Source organism: Neopsephotus bourkii, unplaced genomic scaffold (assembly GCF_033783945.1).
Source record: "Neopsephotus bourkii isolate Nb327-2 ecotype Australia unplaced genomic scaffold, CSIRO-AGI_Nbou_v1 NB_580, whole genome shotgun sequence".
NCBI lineage: Eukaryota > Metazoa > Chordata > Aves > Psittaciformes > Psittacidae > Neopsephotus > Neopsephotus bourkii.
The window spans coordinates 1,333,301-1,357,494 of NW_026901081.1; the positions used below are offsets into that span (position 1 = coordinate 1,333,301).

Consider the following 24,194-nt stretch of genomic DNA (forward strand, 5'->3'; position numbering starts at 1 on the left):
GGTCAGCCTGGCCTTAGTCTCAGCTCAGCATGGTTCTCCATTATGAACCCCTCTGGTACTCCTTTCTGTGCTGAACCCAGCCCTGGATGAGGATGTGAAGCTGTTGAGGTTGTGCTTGGAGGAACTGAGTGGAAAAGCCTTGGGAGAAGAAGTAGGTGTTTAAACTGGGGGTGTGCAACGTCCAGGTTGTGCTTTGGTGGAACCCAAGGAGGTCCTGGTTTGTGTGTAAAGCAGCTTGAAAAGCATTGCTGTGAGGTGTCCCTGCCCATGGCAGAGAGTTGGAACTGGATGATCTTAAGGTCCTTTCCAACCCAAACCATTCTAGGATGCAGATCTGGTGTTAGGAGCACGGAAGGGGAGAGGAAGGGTATGTAGCAAGCTGCAGGGAGACATGGTGCCAAAGAAAACAGCTTGGCAGCATTCCATTGTAACTGGCAATCTGCTATAAGAGGTAATTAAAGGACCAGTCCTGAATGTGCTGATTACACAGCTCCTCCTGAAACTGCTTGTTCTGCACGTGACAAGGTCTTGCAGGATCAGAGCCTGAACAGATGTACCAGCTCTATCCGGTACACAGGGACAGGGAGAGCACGAATATCCCCTCCCTCTCCTTTCTTTTGCCTCGAACAATAGGAATTATGCTTCCTCTGGAGGAGGGGATGCAAAGAGGGAACAGGGACTGTCTGGAAAAGAAATTGCTGGTTCTTGAGCTTAACATATGTTTCCCCATTGGGAGAAGTGGTGTTTTTCAGACACGCTCCAGGTGGCGGGTGGGTTTGGATGAGTAAGTCCTGAAGAGGATTGTGTTGGTGGAGATCAGTTAGTTCTTGCCTACAGAAACCCACCTTTCCTTCCCTTCTTCCAAATAAGTCCACTTTCATTGCAGCTCTCTCTTCCCTTCCCCACACTTCCCTCTGCTTTCTAAGGAGGTTGAGATGAGAAACTGGGATAAGTTAATATTCTTCCCTGCAACCGTGCTGAATTACCTTCAAATATAGAATAAAGCCTGTGGGAAAGGCTGGTATGTGCAAACCACATGATTCCTCCCAGTTTTCTCCTGTAATCCTGCAAAAAAAGAGCTGAGGATTGTAAACCAAGGTGGAGAAGTATGAGCAAAAATAAGAAGTAATAAATAGGAGCTGATGGGAGGAGGAAATGATGGAATGGAGACACTTCTGTCCTGACATTTCTGTGCCTCACAGGGCAGTGATATTGAGGGGAATTAGGGCTGTGCTTATGATCTGGCATCTTTATTGCCACCTCTGGACTCACTCCAACAGCTCTACATCCCTCTTGTACTGCTGCCCCAGAGCTGGATGAGGACTGCAGGGGGGGATCTCATGAGCAGAGGGGGAGAATAGGGTCAGAAGGTGTCTTGAATGCAGCCTCTTAGCTGGGGGATCCTCTCCTACCCATTGCAGTTGAAACTTCAGCTGCTCCATGTGCTTTGGTCCCCCAGAAGCTGGAGGCTCAGGGTAAGCTACTGCTGTCCTTTGGACACCTCTTGTGCTGTTGGCAAGTCTGCTTATAGAATCATAGGGTTGGAAAGGACCTTAAGATCATCCAGCTCCAACCCCCTGCCATGGGCAGGGACACCTCACACTAAACCATGGCACCCAAGGCTCTATCCAACCTTGCCTTGAACACTGCCAGGGATGGAGCATTCGCAACCTCCCTGGACAACCCATTCCAGTGCCTCACCACCCTCACAGTAAAGAATTTCTTCCTTATATCCAATCTAAACTTCCCCTGTTTCAGTTTGAACCCATCACCCCTTGTCCTATCACTGCAGTCCCTAATGAAGAGTCCATCCCCAGCATTGCTATAGCCCCCCTTCAGATATGGGCATTTAGGAAAAGAGCAGCAGGTATGAACTGATGCTAAACTAGAAAGAGAATTCCTATCCTCGTGTACAAAAGTGATTTCTGTAAATGTTGGGGGTGGGGGGTTTTATTTGCTTGCCAAATTCACTCAAACTGAAATGGATGTAGAGACGTCCTATGCGTCCTAGCTGATCAGTTCATTGCTGTGTGTCAGTCAGCCTCTTCTGCCCACGTCTCCCACACAGATTTGGGAGCTAGACACTACATGAGACAGAGGCAGAGAACAGCAGCATCCTTTGAATCCAGCAGAGACTGAGATACCAGACTGTGAACTGTTTCTTGATAGACAGCCCAGATTTTGGGTCTCTACAGCTGGAGTTATTTCGATGGCAGCTCTTGACAGCTTGAACTTTTTACCTTCAAAACGGAGATGACATTTTCTTTTTGAATGCTTTGCTCAGGCTCTGAGTGCTTCCATGTGGAAGGAGAGGGAGACTGGGAGAAGGAGGCTGATGGACCGGGTCTTGGTTTGCCATCTCAGTTCAGCCACTGTCTCATCCATTACCTCTTCTTAAGCCACAATACCTATTGTAACTGCTCTGTCAGCATGGCTTGGATGCTGTCTGCACAGATGCAGGTGAAGCCACATCCGTGCAAAAAGCTGTGCTTGAGCCATCTGTAGATGATTTAGTGATGGAGATGCACAGCCTTGCTTAACACATATGTTCTCCCTTTACTGATGCTAAGTGTTCATTGTGTTGGGTGTGCTCAAGCTTTATGTCTGAACAGAAGTGTTGGGCAGCCAAGCTGAGCAAAGTCCACCAACCTCCCATAGCACTGGTGCATCAGGGACTGTTGTAGCAGGGGCAAGAGAGTCTGTGACCACCTCCTGAAGTTGCCCAGCAGAACCCAATCTCTATTTAAGCTGGTTTTGATCCAGCTCGTTGACAAAGGAAATCACTTGATCTTTCCATACTACTGGCCAGAGTAAGGGATCATCCATGAACTGTGTCCTCCTGTGACCATTCAGCTGGGTTATGCTGGGACAGCACACAAGCCTTGTGGGTCTTAAGGCTAGTTGGTTTTAGACCTTTTATTATTGTTAGATTTTATGTTACTGTTAGATTTTATTTTAATATCAGATGATAGTGATAGGCTGCAGGATGTGTAAATACTCTCATTTGTTGCAGATTGGCCTGGTGACGACCTTGATAACTACCGTGGTGACCATGTCATCGATAGCACAGCTTTGGGATGACGAATGGGAGATGGTATTTATTTCACTACAAGTAAGTTATCTGCAAGGATGCTTCTCAAGTGGAGAAAGGGGCCACATGCAGCTTTCTACTGTATGAAACCCTGTCTTGATATATGTCACTTCCAATCTTGAAGTCTTGGCAATGAGAAAGGTGGCAGCAAAACTCCCATGGAGTCCTCAAGACCACTCTCACTTTGTCTCCATCTCCTGGGCTCCTAAACTCAAACCAGGGCTTGGCTGCAGACTTTGAGGTGGAAAATACTGAGTGTGACTCATAGCTGCTGGAGGGAGGGGGCAGTTTCTCCCCTTGTTTTGGCTAGCAGTGCTCTGGATGCTGGTGTCCAGCCTGGAGCGTTATGCTCATCCCAGGCTCATGGGAGGAGTACTCTGGGTTTGTTTTCACATCGTACATAAGTTTGTATATATCTAAAAATGAATGCAACTGCTGTGTTCTTGTCCTGTGGGGTGGGGAAGAACAGCACTGACACGAGTGACTAATGCTTCTGAGAAGTGCTTCCCTTCCTTGGTTGGCTTTTGTTGTTGTTTTGAGTTTAAGATTTAGGCAGACAATTGGAGAACAGAAGCATGACTCAGAGGATGCTTCTCAAGCTTTCTCTCACGGTGATACAATGTGATGATACACAATACAGTATGTTCATAGAATGGTTTGGGTTGAAGGGACCTTAAAGCTCATCCAGTTCCAACCCCCTGCTATGGACAGGGGCACCTTCCACTAGAGCAGCGTGCTCCAAGATCTTCCTAAGAAGATCCTTGTTACTGAATCAGCCCAGCTTTCTTAGCCTGGCTCCAGAGCAGAGCTGCTCCACACCTCGCAGCATCTCCATGGCCTCCTATAGACTCACTCCAACAGCTCCATGTCTCTTCCTGCTTTGACTTCTGAGCAACCTGATCTAAATGGAGATATCTCTGCTTATTGCATGGGGTTTGGACAGGTGAGCTTGGAAAGTCCCTTCCAACCCCAATCCATTCTATGGTTATTAGAGGTTTGAGTACCAAAGGCAAAGGTAGGATTTGGAAAAAGAGATACCCAAATAGGATGCAGGAGCCTAATGTAGGAATGGTGCAACATCCAACTGGAAACGGAATGGTTTGATGCCCTATGGAACCTGAGAGATCAGTGGATTTCCAAGGTGTTGTGTTTGTAATACCTTTTTTTTTCCTCTCCTTTTCTTGTGTGCTGCAGGCCACGGCCCCTTTCTTGCATATAGGAGCACTTGCAGCAGTCACAGCCCTGTCGTGGTTGGTAGCGGGGCAGTTTGCACGCACGGAGAAAGCCAGTGAGTACCACTCGTGTCCTTGCATGGTGGTCAGGGGCTGCTGGGGCATTGGGTCCTCTCCTTGGGGGGGCAACACTGGTTCCTTTCCAGGGCTAAGCATCCTACACCTCAGCCACAATGGGGAGGTGGATGCTCTGCTAGAGTGATCTGTGTGAAACTGGAGTGGTGCATCTGATCTGGGAATAGAATAATAGGATGGTTTGGGTTGAAGGACCTTAAACCTCATCCAGTTCCAGCACCCTGCCATGGGCAGGGAGACCTCCCACTAGACCAGGTTGCTCCAAGGTCTGTCTAACCTGGCCTTGAACACTGTTGAGGATGGAGCACTCACAACTTCCTTGGAATGCATCCAGATCCCATAGCTGTCAGTGTGTAGTCAGAAGCACACCTGGGCTGGAGACAAAAGGGCTATTTTAAATGATGAAGTGAATAAAAACATTGATATTTCTATCAGTCTGCTTTAGCAAACATAAATGCACCCTCTGCAGCTAGCATGCAGTATTCTTTCTGTCTCATAAGCACTTCTTCCTTCCCCTGGCTTCTTGTTCATCTGCATTTCTGGCTTTTGAAAGTCTTAATGGACTTGTTGCTTGTGGTACGGTAGCACCCAGAGGGCTCGGTAGAGATCTGGTCCTCTGATGGTTAGGTGCTTACTTAAATGCATCTAAACACATGGTCAAAGGTCTAAGGGAGGAGAGCTGTGGAGGTCACACTGAACCCAGCTCATCTTGTTGATGGTTCTCTCCGCTGAAGCTCTGTGCGTCTCCCCTGTCCCACCCCATTGCCAGGGGCTCTCCCAAGCCTCAGCTGCTCCTCCAGGTTTTCATGTGAAATAACTTGATCCTCTGTGCCCTCAGAAGTGCTTTTCTTCAGAGCATCCATGGATCTTCCCAGACATTAGTGCCAGCTCCGGAACAATGCATTTGAATGGGTATTTAACCCCCAGTGAAAAACAAGCCCTGCAAGGATTTGGCAGCACTTCCAAGAGGTGGGAGTAAGGAATGAGGAAACGGTGTCTGAAGATGGAAAGGTTTTGCTCACCAGAGAGACCTTTTAAAGCAAGAATTGCTCTGCCCTGATTTATAAATATGCCAATAAAGTTGTACCCAGTTCTTCTTAAGTATGGCCTAGCATGTAATTATGCTGCCAGTTGAGGGGAGGATTTGTGGTTATGCCTACAGCAGAGATTGCATGTGCTCCTTCTGAATTCCTTCTGCTTTTTAACTAAGCCAGGAAGCTGTTTCCCTTCTCTTCTTCTGCTCCTGGCTTTGTGGGCTTTGGTTTTTATGGAAAACATTTGATCTTGAAGTCATTTTGGGGTCATTTTACTTGTGAAGCGCATCTAACCTGGAGGAGTTCACAGGCTTTTGGGTGCAGATACACTTGACGTGGCGGTGTTAAAAACAGAAGAGAAGAACTTAAATCTCTGTGAGAACCCACAGTCACTTGTAATGGGAAAATAAGATTTCATTCACTAAGAGCAATCCTCTGGAAATAGCTGGTGGAGCTGCATTGGTGCAAGTCTGTTCTTGCATCGTCTCATTTGTTTGAGGTGTGTGACAGTCATGAGCAACCATCTTCTTTTCTGAGCAAATTCATCTATTTTCTTTTAATTTATGTTCATTCCCTCTATGCTACTTTATTCTGAACATGGAGAACAGATGCTTTAAAAGTCTTTTCAAAGATAGTATGCACTGGAATGGGTTGCCCAAGGAAGCTGTGAATGCTCCATCCCTGGCTGTGTTCAAGGCCAGGTTGGACAAAGCCTTGGGTGCCATGGTTTAGTGTGAGGTGTTGGAACTGGATGATCTTAAGGTCCCTTCCAACCCAAACCATTCTATGATTCTATGATAGTAGCTTGGTTTCAAAAGCTTGCTTCTAAGGTCGAATAGAGAACATTGTACTCAAAGCAGCCCTTGAAGCCTTGAGCAGCAAATGTGTGTGTGAGAAACCTGCTTTTCTAGGAGCCCAAAGTAGGTTGAAATGGTCACTAGGAGCAGGAGGAGTGGGGAAGGAAGGCTTGCAGCTAAGTATAGTGGTTGTCATGTTGTAGAGAGTGGGAGATTTATCTGCCTTGCTTGCTTTTGGTGGTCACCAAGAGAGCTTTTTCCATACAGACCATCAAACTGTATATATGAGGCATGTATTTCATTTGGGGGGTTTTCTGTGGATGGTCTCAGTTGCCACGTATGTGTGGCTGGGTGAGTCTTCAGCTCCATTTTAATCCTACAATCCCAGACTGGTTTGGGTTGAAGGGACCTTAAAGCTCATCCAGTTCCAACCCCCTGCCAAGGGCAAGGACACCTTCTACTAGGGCAGGTTGCTCAAAGGCCCTGTCCATCCTGGTTATGTTAACATGACCTGTGCTGGGGCATCCTCTCCTTGTGGGTGCAGTCCAGTGAGCACAATTTTTGGAAGCCCATGCATTTCACGTCGTTCTTGCCTTTAGTCTTGAATCTGAGCCAGGTTGGATGGGGCTTGGAGCAAGCTGCCCTAGTGGAAGGTGTCCCTGCCCATGGCAAGAAGGTAGGAACTGGATGATCTTTAAGGTTCCTTCCAACCCAAACTATTTTATGATTCTATGAGCTGTTTAGTCCCTTAGTTTCAGTGCTAGGATGGAAGGAACCGAGGTCTTTGCACAGCTGAGATTTCCTGACAATGAGGTTGATTCTTTTCAAAGCCTGGTTGGTGCATGGTGCTCTTGGGGTGAGCAGGAATTGGGTCAGGACCACATCTTGTGTCCATCTGGAGGTTTTGATGCTGGTAGAGCACAACTCCAGGGCACCATGCCTTTATGGTGTAGGACACAGCATGAGCTCATGATGCCATTCAGTGCCTGGAGTGCTCTCTGAGTGATTGATTTCTCTTCCACAGAGGAGGAAAGATTAGCTGGCAAAGGTACTAGTGTTACTTTCTGGCTCATAGGAACATGTTTGAATGAGGCTATCAGGTAATGGAAGCAGAAAGCACCTTATTTATGGGTGAAACCAGATCAGTTGTGATCAGGACCAGAGCCGGGCATCTCTGTCCTTCCCCTTTAAAACCCCACCTTCTCCATCATGTACCCATTGCAAGTATTTGTTTTAAAGGATATTTTGGAGGCTTTCCCTCAAGTTCCAAAGCCTGAATGAGTTTTCAAAATCAATCATAATTATTAAAATAAGAATTGAAGTATTTTGCTTTAATATCTGTGGTTTCAAGTGACTCCAAGTAGCTCAGGAGTTCAAAGGTGCCTGTCGTTCTTTGTAAGGAACACATGTCTGTTGGGTACAAAGGTGTCTCTGTTGCACTGTCAGCACCTTTGAGAGATTCCCAGAGACTTTGGACCTTGTGGGAAGTCACTGGTAGCTGAGAGCTGGGAGGCAGAGCTATTCATCTAGTCCCAAGCATTGCAGCTGATACCCTCTTAGCTTCATTTGCTGGTGCTGTAACACAGTTGCTTGTGGAGACCCTGGGTAAAGCAGCACCATCACAACCCAAGGATTTCTTTAAGCTATCCAATTTATTCAGTAAATTATTATTGCAAGTTAAAAGCAGCTCTGCTGGCACAGACCTTAATGCAGAAGCAGTTAAAGTGGCTCTACCCTTACTGAAATGGGTGGTGTTGGTGAACCACCAATGTAGACGTTAGTGGTATAAACACAAGTGATAAATGCACCAACATGATGCCATGGCTTATTTATAGGTATGTTTATCTGGTGCTCTATTTCTGCTGTCAGGAAGGGCAAAGCTTGGTGCTGTTCCACCCAAACAGCTGGAAATCAGCAGTATTTTGGGCTACATTGCAGGGACCATAGGAGGGGACATGGAACTGGGTGATCTTAAGGTCCTTTCCAACCCAAACGCTTCCATGATTCTATGACTTTAAGCAACTCACTTAACTTGTTTCTCCAACACAAAACGAAGTGAAAACGTCCCTCAGGACTTGATGAGCAAAAAGATCTCTTCTGTGGAGGAAGATGAAGGTGCATTGACTTCTCTCCTGTGGTGTGAGAAGGTCAGGACCAAGGTTTTCACCAGTTCTTTCTCTCTCTTTCCGTCTCAGCTTCTCAGATGCTGATGTTCACGGCATACCTCGCAGTTGTAGTTGCACTTTACCTCGTCCCCCTCACCATCTCATCCCCTTGCATAATGGAGAAGAAGGCTCTGGGACCAAAGCCAGCCATCATAGGTCACCGCGGAGCACCAATGGTGAGTAGTCTGATATTGTTAGTACTTGTTGTCTGGTTCTACCATCCTTTACACAGGCAGAACTGGATCTGACGGTCTCCAGGCTGCTCTCCAGAGAATCTATATGACAAATACAGCTTTAAGGTATTCCTCCTGGCTAGGATTACAGTGGTGGTAATTCAGTGCATGAGCCCAGAGTCAAGTCACGCCCCAGATGTTCCAGATGCCTTTCAAACAAAAGGCCAGTCCTTGCTTTGCTAAGAGTGGTTTGTGCCACTGCATCTTTCTGGCTGCTGGTTCGGCTGGTTTTTGCTCTCCATGCTTGGCCCTTGAGCTGCAGGAGGAGAAGTTCGTTATGTTCTTCATTACTTTAGAGCTTGAGGGCTCTGTCTCCATGTACTTTGCAGAACCTCACCAGCCATGGTTAAACTCAGCTCCCAGCAAGATGCCTCAAGTATGTGGCAGTGTGCAATAAGATACAAACAAGCTGTGCTTGACCCTACATGACTGCATGGTGCTCTTGCATTGCAGACCATCATGAGACGGGGTGAGGTGATGAAACATTCCTGTCATCTACCTCCGGGTAGAGCTTGAAATCGTAATCATAGAGCTCTTCTCTGAAGTTTCTGGACATGTCCAAGCTAAATATGGAGTGTATTGGCTTGGATAAAGTTGTCCTGTAGAGTTTGGGTGCTTCTGTACCGAGGTGTGTTGAATGGTTGCACCTCTATCTCTTTCTGCTGGTTGATTGCCTTCAGACTAGACAGCCTACTGTAGAGTAGGCAAATGTACTTTATATATGTATATTTTAAGGCATCTAACTAACTTTTTTGCTGACATTCAAAGCAGTAAAAATATCTGTATGGACTGTCAGAAGCTATTTGGCACATTGGAACGTTCTTGAGCTCCTCTCCAAGCTGAAGAGTGCGTGCAAAGAGTTTGCTAGGGGACATAAATGCCTATCACGACACAAGTATTTTAGTTCACTTTAATGATGTCTTTCTTTAAGCAGTCCCTTGAAATGCCAGCTTAATTTGTGTCACTCTTTACTACATTGCCTCTGGGTGGTGAAATGAAGTTCTAGGCATGGTAAATGGTTTTTCTACCCATGGTTTGTACCAACCATGAAGGCCAGAAGCAGCCAAGTGAGAACCTGGGGTCCACATGCTTCCTGTGTATTAGGAAGTCACAAAAGCTGTTAGATGAGCTCTTAGGCAGAAGCTCTTCCCTGTGAGGGTGCTGAGGCGCTGGCACAGGGTGCCCAGAGAAGCTGTGGCTGCCCCATCCCTGGCAGTGTTCAAGGCCAGGTTGGACACAGGGGCTTGGAGCAAGCTGCTCCAGTGGAAGGGGTCCCTGCCCGTGGCAGGGGTTGGAGCTGGAGGGGCTTTAAGGTCCCTTCAACCCAAACCAGGCTGGGATTCTATGGTTCCAGTGGCGTTTCCAGGCTTGTGTGCCCCTCATAGCCTTCTGAAGAATGATTTCTTCTGCTGTTTAGTTTTTGTCTTCCAGCTGGTTTACATAAACCTTATCTGGAGCTAGAATCCCAGCAGAGTTTGGCCCTTTGCTTTGCTTCACGTTCTTTGGAGCCAGCAAGCACTCCTTGCAGGGTGGAACAAACCTACCTAGGAAGATGCTGCCTAATGTCAGGGTACTGAGTTGCATAGGCTGACCAAGAGCAGGGGTGGAGAACAGTCAGTCCTGCATGTGGAACTGTGTCGTTCATCAGGGTGCTGAACCTCCCATTCCCTTCACTATTCCCAGTACACAGAGCCAGTTGTCCATTAACAGCAGATGATTTGCTCTGACACCCACAAAAAGCAAGATTGGAGACTACAAAGTCTTGTTCCAACCTCCAAGCAATAGTCCACGTGTCCCATGATGAGTTGGCAATGGGTTTATCCAGCTGCTTTGCCTTTGCTGTATGTGTGGTGAGTGCTTTTGAGTAGCAAAGCTGAGGTGGGATGAGAAAGATGAAGCCCAGAGATGGTCAAAGCTTCCTTCTACTTCCATCTATGCTCAGCTTTTCCCTGTAGCAAATGACAGCTTGAGTTTGAAGAGCTCCACGTGCAGTACAAGTCCTCAGGTGGTACTAAGTCATATTTGCTTAGAAACTAGTGATTTTCAAGCCTTGCCAGAAAGCATTTCTGCTCATTCGGTCTCGTTTCACAGGGCTTCTTGCTTTGCTTTTGCTGTTGAGGCCAACTGTCTGTAGATTGTGTTTGGAGAAATGGAGCCAAGTCAAGCTGGAGAGGAGGAAATAGCCTGGAGAAGAGTCTGGGCTGTAAGACACAGACCTCCTCCCTTGGGCAATGTCTGCATCAAGTCTGCAGCACCTGGGAGTTTGGGGCCTGAGGTGAAGTTAGATCTGGTGGGACTGGAGAGGATAAAAAGCAGTGCAGTATTTGCCTTCAAATCCCCTGAAGCAAGGCAAATGTGTTTCTCTGTGCAGACAAACGTGCTCTGATAGAGCTTGACAGCTGGTTGCTTCACCCATCTGGCAGGACTGGGTCCATAATAGAATCATAGACTGGTTTGGGTTGGAAGGGACTTTATGTTGCGTTTCTACATCCAATGTTCTCATACTAGAAAGACACAAGTACAACTGAGTGCTCTTCTGACAAAAGTCTGTGAAGGAGATCCATGGCATGGTTGAAGATGCTTGCTGTCCTGAAATAAAGGGGGTTGGGGGTACATGGTGTATTGTACATGAGGCAAAGAGTGGTGAAAAGGAGTTTCCTAGGAAAGCTGTGTGCACTACCTGAGGGATAGTGATCCATCAGTGCATGCAGCCTTGCTCCTCAAACAGGGGCAATGATATTCCTCTGTGCTCCTGTTTCCCTCCGTGCATGCACACACCCTGTCTCTCTTCTCTTGTCCCTTTAGGGTATTTAAGAGCAGCATTCATGGTGTCTGTGAATGCAACTCAACTGCTGTTGTTCTGTGGAGGAAAGAAGTGAGGAACAGAGGTCATACGGCTCGTAGAATTTGTCTTGGAGCACTGGAGGAGGGAGAAAGCCCTGCATTTGGAGTACCAAGAGAAAATATCTCCCGTATGAAGTTAGGCTGAGAACGTTGGGGCTGTTGAGCCTGGAGAAGAGAAGCTGCTTGGAGACCTCAGAGCAGCTTCCAGTGTCTGAAGGGGACCTATAGGGATGCTGGGGATGGACTCTTCATCAGGGACTGCAGTGATAGGACAAGGGGTGATGGGTTCAAACTGAAACAGGGGAAGTTCAGGTTGGAGATGGGGAAGAAGTTCTTTACTGGTGCTGAGGCACTGGAATGAGTTGCCCAGGGATATTGGGAATGCTCCATCCCTGGCAGTGTTCAAGGCCAGGTTGGACAGAGCCTTGGGTGCCATGGTTTAGTGTGAGGTGTCCCTGCCCATGGCAGGGGGTTGGAACTGGATGATCTTAAGGTTCTTTCCAACCCAAACCATTCCATGATTCTATGAAAATCAGAAACCATCCTGGCATGTGTACCCAGATGAAGTGTGTCTTTGTGGTACAGGAGAGCTGCTGGTCCCACACTGGCTAACCCTTTGTTATAGCAGTACTGCTCCTCCAAGCCACATCCCTTCATTATCATCCTGTTCCCCCCTCCCAAGCTTTAATTCTCTGTTAGAAAGACTCTTCTGCTTGACTCCTTCTACCTTCCCTTGCCTAAATGTCATCCTGTCCTGACCACCATTTGCTATGCTAAATGTCCATTGCCAGCAGGGTGCTAGCTGAAAACCATTTCTCCTGGCAGGTGCCTAGTTAATCAATCAGTTTCTTTTCAAAGGCTCTCTTAGAATGAATTATTCATCCTCCAGATCCATTTCTGCCCTTCTGGACTCCCATGAGGAGAGCATCAAGGTCGCAGCAGGAATGTGCTTGGAATTGAGGGTTCGTTCTGTCACTTGGTGTGTGTTGGTTGGAAAGGGTCTTGTCCTGATGGGTACAGCAATTGCCTGACACCCCAAAACATGAAATGTCTATTTTGCTCATCAATATATTAAAGTTTTGGGGTGATTTCATGAGGAGGTATCTGTTGTCTTTGGTCTTCCATCTTTTTTTATTCTTCTTCCAGATATCTAATTCCTTTTTTGTCTCCAATGACAAATAGACTTGACTGTGTTCTCCCTGTGCTGGCACATATTGTCCTTATGCTGAGAATAAGCAAAAACAAGGGTGGAAGGTAAAAACTGGGACCAAGTCTGAGATGGGAATGAGGAACTGTCATTTGCCATTTAAAGTCTTCTCCCAGGTGTCTTTCTTCACATGGTGCTTCAGGTTGAGGCATGTTGTCTTTGCTTTTGGGATCTGAAGGTGATGTCCAAAGTGTTGATTCCTACCTGCTTTTAGGTTGTTAGTCCTGTATACATTCCATATAAAAATCATTAAGCTCCTCATGATGACCTTTGATTTCCAATGGTAGGTAAATCACCCAAAGGATTAATGATAGCAAGGACTGCATCTATCTCCTTGGAAACCTTCACGAAGTGTGGAAACTCACATCCCATTACTGGGACCAAAAGGGTGGTGGGTGGTCCAAAACCTGTGGAAACCATTCAGACATGTCAGAGGCAAGAGCAGCTCTTGATTTCAGAGCTGGAGGCTACACATAGCATCAACATGAACTCTTTTGGCAAACCACATGTACAGCTGGGTTTTGGCATGTCTTAACAGCGACGGATGCGGTGCTCATGCTGTTGAGCTCCTTCGTGCACTACACATGATGCCCATCTCCTTGCTGAGCATGGACACTGTGTGTGGAGGAGCATTTTCAGCCATGCTGACTCATTGGCTTTACACAATTCCAGAGTGGAAAAGTACCCATTGAAATGGGACAGAGTATGTTGGTGGGGAGCCAGCGTTCAATTGCACTGAGGGTTGCCTGTTGGGCTATTGCATGGGAATGTTTTGCCTCAACAGGGAGCATGTCCTGCTGTTCCTGGGATAGTTCCAGCAAATATGGCCTTGCACATGTGGAGTTCATAGGATCCCAGCCTGGTTTGGGTTGAAGGGACCTTAAAGCTCCTCCAGCTCCAACCCCTGCCATGGGCAGGGACCCCTTCCACTGGAGCAGCTTGCTCCAAGCCCCTGTGTCCAACCTGGCCTTGAGCACTGCCACGGATGGGGCAGCCACAGCTTCTCTGGGCACCCTGTGCCAGCGCCTCAGCACCCTCACAGGGAAGAGCTTCTGCCTAAGAGCTCAGCTCAGTCTCCCCTTGGGCAGGTTCAAGCCATTCCCCTTGGCCTGTCCCTACAGGCCCTTGTCCCAAGCCCCTCTCCAGCTTTCCTGCAGCCCCTTTAGGCACTGGAGCTGCTCTCAGGTCTCCCCTTCAGGAGCCTTCTCTTCTCCAGGCAAACCTCTTTCAGTTTACGGACGTTTTTGACACCTGAACTAAAGCCTCCAGTATATGTTGGTGTTCTCACAGAGATGCCTTTTTGTTGTCTTGTGATGCCAGCTATAGATAGAAACAGTAATGAAGACTTCTGGCTCAGATCGTAGCTTATTGGAGAGCTTTCAACTGTTGAAGAAGAACCGGTGGTTTCTTTCTGTCATTTGAGAGGGGATTTTCCTCTTGATGGTTTTGAGTGCCTTTATTTCATCTTATTTTGTGTGCGAAAACTTTGCTGCCACCTCTTTATGATGGCTTTGTTTGAGGGCTCTGAAGTGCTTTGGTTTGTACAGCTTGTGCTGATGAAAAGCATTTGCTTTGCTGTGTATCTTGTGTACAGCCACCTATTAAAAATATGGCCAGTTAACCTGTCTGTTGGTCTAATTGGTAGCAGCAATCACAATTAGCATCTTCTGTCAGACCTGGAGAAAGGCTTGTGTTCATTGACATGCAACTACCTAAGGTTAGGAAGTCTTTCGTTAAATCAGACTGCAGCTTTTTGTGTGTGCAGTAAAACAATAATGGGTTATCTCCTGTATCTAGGTATATCTGAAGGTGACTACAAGGATGCTGGAGAGGGACTCTTCATTAGGGACTGTAGTGATAGGACAAGGGGTGATGAGCTCAAACTGAAACAGGGGAAGTTCAGGTTGGATCTTCAGCAGAAGCTCTTCCCTGTGAGGGTGCTGAGGCGCTGGCACAGGGTGCCCAGAGAAGCTGTGGCTGCCCCATCCCTGGCAGTGTTCAAGGCCAGGTTGGACACAGGGGCTTGGAGCAAGCTGCTCCAGTGGAAGGGGTCCCTGCCCGTGGCAGGGGTTGGAACTGGATGAGCTTTAAGCTCCCTTCCGACCCAAACCAGTCTGGGATTTCTGCTTATGAATGCATCCTGTTGCCCAAAGCAATCCTTTTTCATTTTCTCTTTTTGTGTTGTGCTCTTGTCACTTCCTTTTGGTCTACTTGAGCTGTTCCCAGAAACGGTAGATGAGGATTTCCTCTAAAATACCTTGAATTCCTGGGGGTTAAAGACATATTTCATTTTCTGTTTTAAACAGTATTGTTATTGCCTCATAGAGACCTGATATGATGGGACACTAACGCTGAAATCCAGCCTCCTGGCAGATCCCACCCCATACAGGGAACACCAAAGCATGTCTTTTTATGGAAGGAAAATTCAATTTTCCAGGTATTACCTTGTGTTATCAGCCCAGTTATTGTCTCACGATGAGATTGAGACTGGAAAGGAGAGATAAAGAACATGAGAACACTGAAAACAATGCTCGTGTTTACAGGAAGATGAGAAAGTATCTTTAAAGCCTGTTGACGGAGCGAGCATCAAATCCTTTAGTGCAGCACAGCACACCATGCAGGGGAATGAATTCAGTTCTCCTGTGCAAGCTTCTTCGTTAGCATCCCCAACAAATGATGCAGTGATTTGTGATGGTGGTTTCTGAAGGCCTGGCTAACTAAAGGAGAAACACAGTGTAGTGATGTCCACCTCTGGCAAGGCTCCCCTGCCCTTACTAGCACGCTATAATCTTCATTAAGGAAGGTCCAAAGCTCTCGACTCCATTTGAATACACTTGCAATTGACTTCTAAGCATAAAAATAGTTAGAATGAGTCAATTCATGGGTAGGTCTCTAGAAATCACTTGCTGTGTCTCTGTGAGCAGAAAGCAATGAAAGTAACCCGAGTTTTGCAAGGGATGAGCCTATCAAACCAAGTGTGAACAGCCACTAGAAACCCTGCACAGGGTCTGTCTGGCTTGCAGTGGGTGTTGGTGTGGTGTACATAGGAGAGAGGTTTTGGGGTGAAATCCTTGCATCGTGTCCCAGGGCTTCATTCCCTTCAGCACTGGGTTACTTTAGTAATTGATTGCATCCAGTCAATGCACTGATGCAAACCTGGGTTTAGGTTTTAGACACTAGAATGTATTGGATCAAGGAGGAAACCCATAAAACAAACTGGAGGGAGCCAGAGAGTAATCTAAACAGGAAAATTATGCATTTATTTATAGTTATTGCAGTTTTGCTGTGAAGCCCTTTAACAAAAGCTTAACATTCAGCAAGTAATTCCTGTGCCAGCAACTGTCCCACTTGGCTGCATCTCGACTTAAAACATGCTGATCCGGGGCTTCACTCCCTCCTTCTTGTAGGGAAACAGGCTGGGATGATGGAAATACATCCCAGATTTTCCCTTTTCACAATAGATTCATATTGCAGGGGATATGGACCCCCAGCACAGAGAAATCCTGCCTCCAAAGTAGTGCCAGGCGCACCTCTGGGAATAGGGACAGGGTTAAAACTGCTTTCTGCTTGACCTTTACTAGGTTACTCACTCATTGGTGAGTGGCTTGTTCAGTCCCCTCAAGGCTAGGATTGACCAAGAGGCTTGGAAAGCAGGGAGGGCAGCTTTCTGCATCAATGATGGACTCATTTGGAGATGCTATTATTTATATCAAGATAAGTGGCTCTGGCCAGGTTAGGAGCTTACCCACCACATGCTCCCAAGAAGATGACGTCTTTGCCTGTGAGGCTTACATATAATCTACTTTCCAAAAGCTTCTGACACACAGGGAATCAGGCTGCCAAGTAATAGCATTGTGGTGTTATAGAGATTGCCCAGCACACACAGGGCATGGCATTATGGAGAGTGCTTCTGCTGACATCTGTGCTCTTTGCTGATTCAGAGCAGACAGAGATGTTCATCCATCTGTGATGCTCTTCACTTCCAGTGGTCTTGCCATGAAGATGAGCCAGCCATATGTGGAAGTTTGCAGTGCAAGTGTGATATCTAAACTATGAATGCAAGATCAGTACTGTGTCATCAGAAATGGTCATAGATGTGTACTGGAAGCTTATGCAATTCATAGTTGAAGTTATATACATAAAATCCTAAAGGGGGGAAAAAGGGAAACTTCAAGTACAATATAAACATATGTTTTATATATAGCAGCTTTCCAGTACCTAAAGGGGCTACAGGAGACCTGGAGAGGGGCTTGGGACAAGGGCCTGTAGGGCCAGGCCAAGGGGAATGGCTTGAACCTGCCCGAGGGGAGACTGAGCTGAGCTCTTAGGCAGAAGCTCTTCCCTGTGAGGGTGCTGAGGCGCTGGCACAGGGTGCCCAGAGAAGCTGTGGCTGCCCCATCCCTGGCAGTGCTCAAGGCCAGGTTGGACACAGGGGCTTGGAGCAAGCTGCTCCAGTGGAAGGGGTCCCTGACCATGGCAGGGGTTGGAGCTGGAGGGGCTTTAAGGTCCCTTCAACTCAAACCAGGCTGGGATTCTGTGTTGTTACAGCTTCAAAGTGTGTGTTCCTATAGAACGGTTTCAAATGTTGTTTCCTCTGCACAGCTGCATTTCCAACCCGTGTCTGGCCAGAGTTTTGTAGGTTTATTTATCTCTCATTTAGTGTTATATTCCTGGGAAAGGAATAGATGTATGTGCCTCATATCTGAGCAGCCACACGCAGCCCATTCAGGGATCCAGTTAAGTTTCACCCTTACTAAACAGTGAAGCTTGCTCTGAAAGCTCTGTAGGGGCTAGAGATGAGGCAGGAGTGGAATACTCCACTCCTGGGGCTGGGATCACTTTAACTCCATGGAGTAAGCTCAGTAGCAACTGACTTGAGTGCTGAGGATGATGGGACTGTTATAGTGCACTGGGTTTTAAAACTCAGTGAGTGTCTCAGTTTTTGGCTCACTGCAGGCTGTATTATAGTGTTACATGCATGAACATCACTACTATAGGATCATATAATCAATTAGGCTGGAAAAGACCTGATAGATCATTAAGTCATGTAAAGAAATGGTGCTCAGGCATTGGAAGAGGCTGCCCAGGGCTGTGCTGGAGTCACTGTCCCTGCAAGTGTTCACACACCGTGGAGATGAGACCTCAGTGCCATGGGGCAGTGATGGCCTTGGCAGTGCTGGGAATGATTAGACTGGATGAGCTTAAAGGGCTTTTCCAACCTGGTCAATTCTGTGATCCTATGGACTTGTGTTGCTTCTACCCAGCATCATCCTGACAGGCTGGTGGTCTTGTGGTTTCCCTAGCTCAGCTCTCCATTGTTTAAAGACTACTCACTTTATTGCCCTGTGATTGCTGCCGTCTCCATAAGCCAACATTGGCGTTACCCTGTGGAGAGGGCATCACCTTGCCCTGTTATCCCGAGGGAACTTGAGCTACTTGGAAGGGGAAGCCCAAGATGCTGAAAGCAACCCAAGGAGATAGAGCAAATCGGAGGGGATCTTCAGATCTTTGTGGCTGCTGCTCCCTGCTGACAGCTCTGAGCATCGTGCAGATACTGCAACAAGCTCTTTTAGGCCGACCTTGTGTGACCCGGCGCTGGGTTGTACCAGTGTGTGTGATGGGGCTGTTGACTCTGTCTTCACCTACGCAAGCCAGGCTTTGACTGGGAGCCTTTCTGGGAAGATAACGTGGCTCTGTGTCGCCTTGGAACAAACAGAAATGAACCAGTATTGATGGTGGCTTAAGCCAGAGGAATTGAGTGGGGAGATACCGGAGCTATGCGAAGGTTGTTGCTGACATTTGGTCTGATGACTGTACCCTAAAGCTTTGCTGACCCAAGCACTGAAGGTGATCAGCTTATAAAGAACAAGAGACACCTTAAACTCTTGAGCAGGTTTTTATTGTGCATGTTTCATGGTGTATTTAGGCCTTAGTTCTAATTATTCCTCTTCCGAACCCCATAAAAATCATGGCTTGTGAATGCTCCTTGTGTCTTGATGGGAACCTACTGATGCTGGTGGCGCAGAGATGGGTGGAAAATGGGGTTAGAGGTGCCCTAAGCCTGAAAGCAAATTGGAAACCAGAAAAGCTTTAAAACTAGCTTTATTTTGATGTGCTTGTGTTTCAGTGCAGAAAACTTGCCAGTTATTCCCTCCATAGTTGTGGTGGTTTGTATCTGGTGTGCTTGGTATTGGTTTATGGCTATTTTGGGGCTAGCTACTGTATTGGTTTGTAGAAAACCAAAGTGTTTGCTTTCACACTGTGTTGCTTTTAACCAAACCCAAATCTTGTTACCATCTGCTCCATTCCACAGGGTGGAATACGAGCTAAGTTCTGAGTCCTCATCCACGATAGCCATGGGTATACATTTTCAAGGCTTAAAGCTATTTTTCTAGTTGCTAAACTAACTAGACCATTTGTTATTAGAAGAATGATCTGATTTTGAGACTGAGAAATACTTGATTGAATGAGTAGATGTGGAAATAAAGCATGCTACAGAACCCTTGTTGTAGTTGTTCTCCATGGTATGGATAATACTCTGGTTTATGGGCTTTCTTCTTGCTATAATGGTATTGTAATCACTGTTTACGTAGAACAGTAGGAGAATGAAGAACTGTTAAGGTATTTTAATAGCTGTAGATATAGCCCATGGATAGAGAATTGGCATCACATTAACAACTGCTTCATGGGGATCTCCAGCAAGCCACTGTTTGGGAACCATGCTGGTGAGCAAATCTCTCATACACTAACATTGCACCAGACCTTGAGCTCATGGGTTTTTGGTATTGCAGGTTATAATAGCTCTGCATTGAACTCTCTGTGTGAGAAGACCATCAATGGAATTAAATGCACTGGTCATCTTCAGACTTCAGTAAGATGCAATCCTGCCTGAGGGATGCTGGTACTCCAGTGTAACTGGCTGCTATGGAGTCTGCAAACCAAGATTGTCTTGGCTCCCTAGTATCTCTAAACCTTCCTCTCAGCATCCACTACTTCATAAACTCTCTGCTATTAATTTTTACTTCCCCCCATAGTTGGCACCAGAAAACACTCTGATGTCCTTCCAGAAGGCAGTGGAGCAGAAGATGTATGGAGTCCAAGCTGATGTTGTACTGAGGTAAGCCAGTGCGCTCTTCGGTCTGAGACTCTCAATGGATGGTCCAATCCACGCAGATGGGTCTTTCCTATCTGGTTTGTGTCTGGTTTTTCCCCATTGAAGAGGGCTCTCGTGGTGAACACCTCTGATAACTCCTAGCTGTGTCTCCATTTGTAATGCACAGAGGATGCTAATGGTTTCCTTGAGATGATGATTGAAGGTGAAGTTGTCCAGGTGGAAGAACCTGGACACCTTTGCCATGAAACTCATCTTCGTTTGCAGGAAGACAAGGCCAATTTAGTGAGATTTAGTGAGGGTTATTTCAAGATCTGTTCACTGTTCCAGGAGTCTGATCATTCTTTAATACTCTCATTCCTTTTCTGAGCTGTGTTTTTTGAATGAACTACATGGATGTGCAAGAGGGCATAAGTGGTACGAAGGGAGTTGTAATGCCTTATCTTGGTGATCACAGAATCCCAGACTGGTTTGGGTTGGAAAGGACCGTAAGCTCATCCAGTTCCAACCCCCTGCCATGGGCAGGGACACCTCACACTAAACCATGTCACCCAAGGCTCTGTCTGAGGTGGCCTTGAACACTGCCAGGGATGGAGCATTCACCAGTTCTCCGAGCATCCTGTTCCAGCACCTCACCACCCTCATAGGGAAGAATTTCTTCCTTGTATCCAACCAGAACTTCCCCTGCTTCAGTCTGAACCCATCACCCCTTGATTCCTCAGTTTCTTTCAGTTCCAGTTATCAACACAAGAAAGCCTCAAAGCTCCTATTTTTCCCTGACCACTTTAGAGGTTGGTGTTGATGGAAAGATCTTTTTGCCTGGTGGAAGATGGGCTTCTGAAGGTTAAATGTTATGTGGCTTATTTTTATCTTTGTATAATTGAGAACAAAAAGTAAAGTAATTTCTTCCCACTTGGGAGCGGAAGGTCGCTGTGGAAGGATGAAGTGTGAATTGGGATGTATGTGATGCAATTCCTGTTCTTTCCAAAGTTAGTTCATTAACAGTTGTGAAGGGACAACTGCTTGCCTGCCCAGACAAGCACTTTGCTCACGTGGCTGAATCAGTTGCTTCCATTAGCTCAGGCCAAGGAGGAAAGTGGACTTCTGGGAGGAGGAGAGCTGGAAAAGCTCCAAGAGCTTTCCCTGTTGCCACTCATCAGCTATCCCAGAGGAGCACTCCAAGCATCCATAGCTTAATGCTCTTGATGGCCCAGTTATCTGAGGCCCTCTCAAGGAGAACTCTATAAAAAGAGGACTCCATTGACCTTCAGACCAAAAAGTGAGTTATCCATACAGCTGGCATCAGCTTTGGGAAGGGCTTGTGGCACAAGACCTATTGCTCTCCTTATCCCATTGAGAGATGCTCTTTGTGCCTGTGTCTGGATGGGTCCAGGATATCCCTCCTGGGATGTCTCCATGTTCTTCTAGGCATGTATTTGCCATGGGTGAGCTGCTCGGACATGCACTCAGACCCATCACATCCTGCTCCTTACAGACATTAAACTGGGTGGCCATGGTTATAAAGCCAACTTCGCTTCAAGCAGCAGCACAGCATCCCTGTGTGTTCCTCTTATCCTCTACCTCCCCTCACATCTCTTCTTCTAAAGCTCTGATTTCTGTCTCTGAAGTACTTTTAGCCAATCTGTGCCTGTAATAGCTTGTGGTTAGACTTGAGTAGTGCTGAGTGACTCTGTAAAGGGAAGGATTAGAAAGGAAAGGAGCAAATGTGAAGTCCCCCCATAGGTTTTCCACGCTGCGGTTAAGGCTTAACAGTATCTGACGATGCTCTGCTATGCGATGCTAAGACTTGAGCTCCTATCTCACTTAAACACTCCACACTTTTAATTCTGCAGTTGCTTAGCTTATTTTCTTCTTTTTAACTGTATTTATTAAAGCCCCTTGTGATTGCAGCAGTGCAGTGTGCTGCTGAGCATGGTATTGCTGTGTCAGCATGGTGCTTTGGGTTGGGGAGGAAATCAGCACAGTGCATGCTTGAAATAGCAAGCAAAGATGCCAGTGACCTTTGTGATAAGGGACTTCTGCAGGCAATGGTGAAGCAGAGGCAGCATTTGCTCCATCATCTACAAGTGATGTTTTCCTTCTGGCTCTGGGATTGAGTGCTGTGACTTGGCTCCTCATTCAGGTTGGGTTTGCATTGAAACCTTATCTCATTTCCAGACCTTATCTGAGTCTCCCATGATGAAGATGGGTTCCTTGCTTAGGAAAATGTCCTTGTAATCAGGCTGGGTTTATCTTGATTTCTGAGTGCAGACAACATTCCCCTGCCCTGGATAGAAACCATCACTGGCCTATCTAGTGTTATCACTAATTCAATCACAGAAAATGGAGTGGAAGAAAGCTTAAAGAGCTCTTTTGGCTTCCCCAAACCATTTTTAAGCCATCTGCATGGCTTATAAACCACAGGACATGCATTTGGCTCTTTAGTTCCATCTGAAAGGTGGGATTTCTTTCAGATGCATGGACTTGCGTGAGTGTGGTGCTTCCTGAAACCCATTTTCAACTGGGAAGAGGCAATTTCAGAACCATTTTGGTAGCTTGGAACCCTTGCATCTTGCTGAAAGCCTGTCACCACTTTGTTCTGTGTAGTGTGAGAGCCTCTGAAATCTTTCTCATCATCTACTATTAGCAATTTGGGAATAGATTGGGGGTGTGTCTGTGCAAGCAGGGTATGGAAAACCTCTGATATTGGGAGCCACAGATCCTGCAGAAAGCTTTGGTTCATGTGAGTGTTCAAAGTGGATGTTCTTGTCCAAGCTACTAGAGTTTGGCACTCTAGTAGCCATCTAGAGATGGATGGGGTCAGTCAATGTACGAATGACTGCAAACACCTAGCAGGTATCTAAGAGGCTTTTCCCTCTGGGTGCATCAATGGATATTGAGGCTGCTGGGGATGTGTTGAGTTGGTTGAGATCTTCACAATGATTGTGATGTGAAGCTGGAGTGGGAACAGGTATTTATCTAGTACCGTGTACATGGTTGTGTCTTCTAACCTTGTAATAGGGCCTTCTGCCTGTCTTTGCAGCTATGATGGAGTGCCGTTTCTGATGCACGACAAGACACTCAGGAGAACAACAAACGTGGAGGAAGTGTTTCCAGAGCGGGCCTACGAGCACTCCTCCATGTTCAACTGGACTGACCTGGAAAAGCTCAATGCTGGAGAGTGGTTCCTACGGGTGCGTATGGCCATGGAGAGGGTGTCCTGGAGCCAAGCATCATGGAATCCCTGACCAGTGTGGGATGGAAGGGACCTTCAAACTCGGGGGTTGGAAGTGGATGAGCTTTAAGGTCCCTTCCAATGTAAGCTTGAACATGGCTTGCTGAGGCATTGCTGCAGGTACTGGTTTTCTATGCCTGCTTGGACTTGCTTGGGTCCTTGCTCGGTAGAAGCCTGTCTCCACCATGGCTTCATGGCCATTCTGATCTGAGCTGATCTGGAGGTGTGATGGGGATGTTTATATGGTATGTTGCACAGAAACTTGCACATGTGGTTGTGGGAATGCAGGGAAACTGCTCCTTGCCAAATGAGAAGAGCCAAAACACGCTCTGGAAGGATACTTTTTGGGATGTGCTTTGATGTTGATGTTCCTGAATGTCCTTAAGACAGGAGCCCATCTATTCTAACAGCCCTTAGCTGCTCTCTGGTCACTTGGTGACTGTGAACATGGTGTGAGAAAGTACAGTTTGAGTTCACTACCATGGAAAATGACATTACTTGCCCTATAGCTCTGCTCTTCCTCTGGAAATGCAGTGACCTGTCCAGAACACCTTGCTTTCAGTAAGGATCTGCCACTTCTCCTTATGTAGGGGAACTGAGGCACAGAGAAATACTTGAGTGAGCTGCAGTATGAACACCAGCAGTAGCTGTCCATGTGGCCCAGTGTTGCCAAGGTGGGGTAGAAAAGGCCCTTCACCTGTACTGGGGTAGTGTGGAGTTCATGGCACTAAGACTGGGACGTGCTTTGCTTCCAGAATGACCCCTTCTGGACGGCCGGGTCTCTCTCAAGGTCTGACTACTTGGAAGCGGCCAACCAGTCGGTTTGCAAGCTGGCAGATATGCTGGAGGTGATCAAGGACAACACATCGCTCATCCTGAACTTCCAGAACTTGCCATCAGCTCATCCCTACTACAGCACTTACATCAACGTCACCCTGGAAACCATCCTGGCATCGGGAATTCGGCAGCAGGCTGTGAGTTCCGTGAGGTTGGGTATGGTCCCAAAATTGCCCTCCTTATGGGTTTCCCTGAATCCTTGAGTGGCTTCATTTGGGTATCAAGGCTGGTGGGATCCATTTTGGAGACTTAATTGGAAATGCCACCCTGTGCTGGGAAGTCATGCTGGTGGCCCTAGAACCTGGGGTTACCATGGACCTCTGAAAGCTACCC

General features: G+C 46.9%; 1 protein-coding gene across 5 annotated transcripts in view; it reads left to right on the forward strand.

Moving 5' to 3' along the window:
- Window positions 1-24,194, forward strand: part of GDPD5 (glycerophosphodiester phosphodiesterase domain containing 5) — a 168,370-nt gene that overhangs the window by 124,962 nt on the left and 19,214 nt on the right. For all 5 annotated transcript variants that reach the window (XM_061351406.1, XM_061351407.1, XM_061351405.1 and 2 more), the window contains exons 6-11: window positions 3,014-3,112; window positions 4,286-4,379; window positions 8,425-8,570; window positions 19,713-19,795; window positions 22,833-22,983; window positions 23,780-23,998. In XM_061351406.1, coding sequence (XP_061207390.1) covers window positions 3,014-3,112; window positions 4,286-4,379; window positions 8,425-8,570; window positions 19,713-19,795; window positions 22,833-22,983; window positions 23,780-23,998 — 792 coding nt within the window. The remainder of the gene's footprint in view (window positions 1-3,013; window positions 3,113-4,285; window positions 4,380-8,424; window positions 8,571-19,712; window positions 19,796-22,832; window positions 22,984-23,779; window positions 23,999-24,194) is intronic.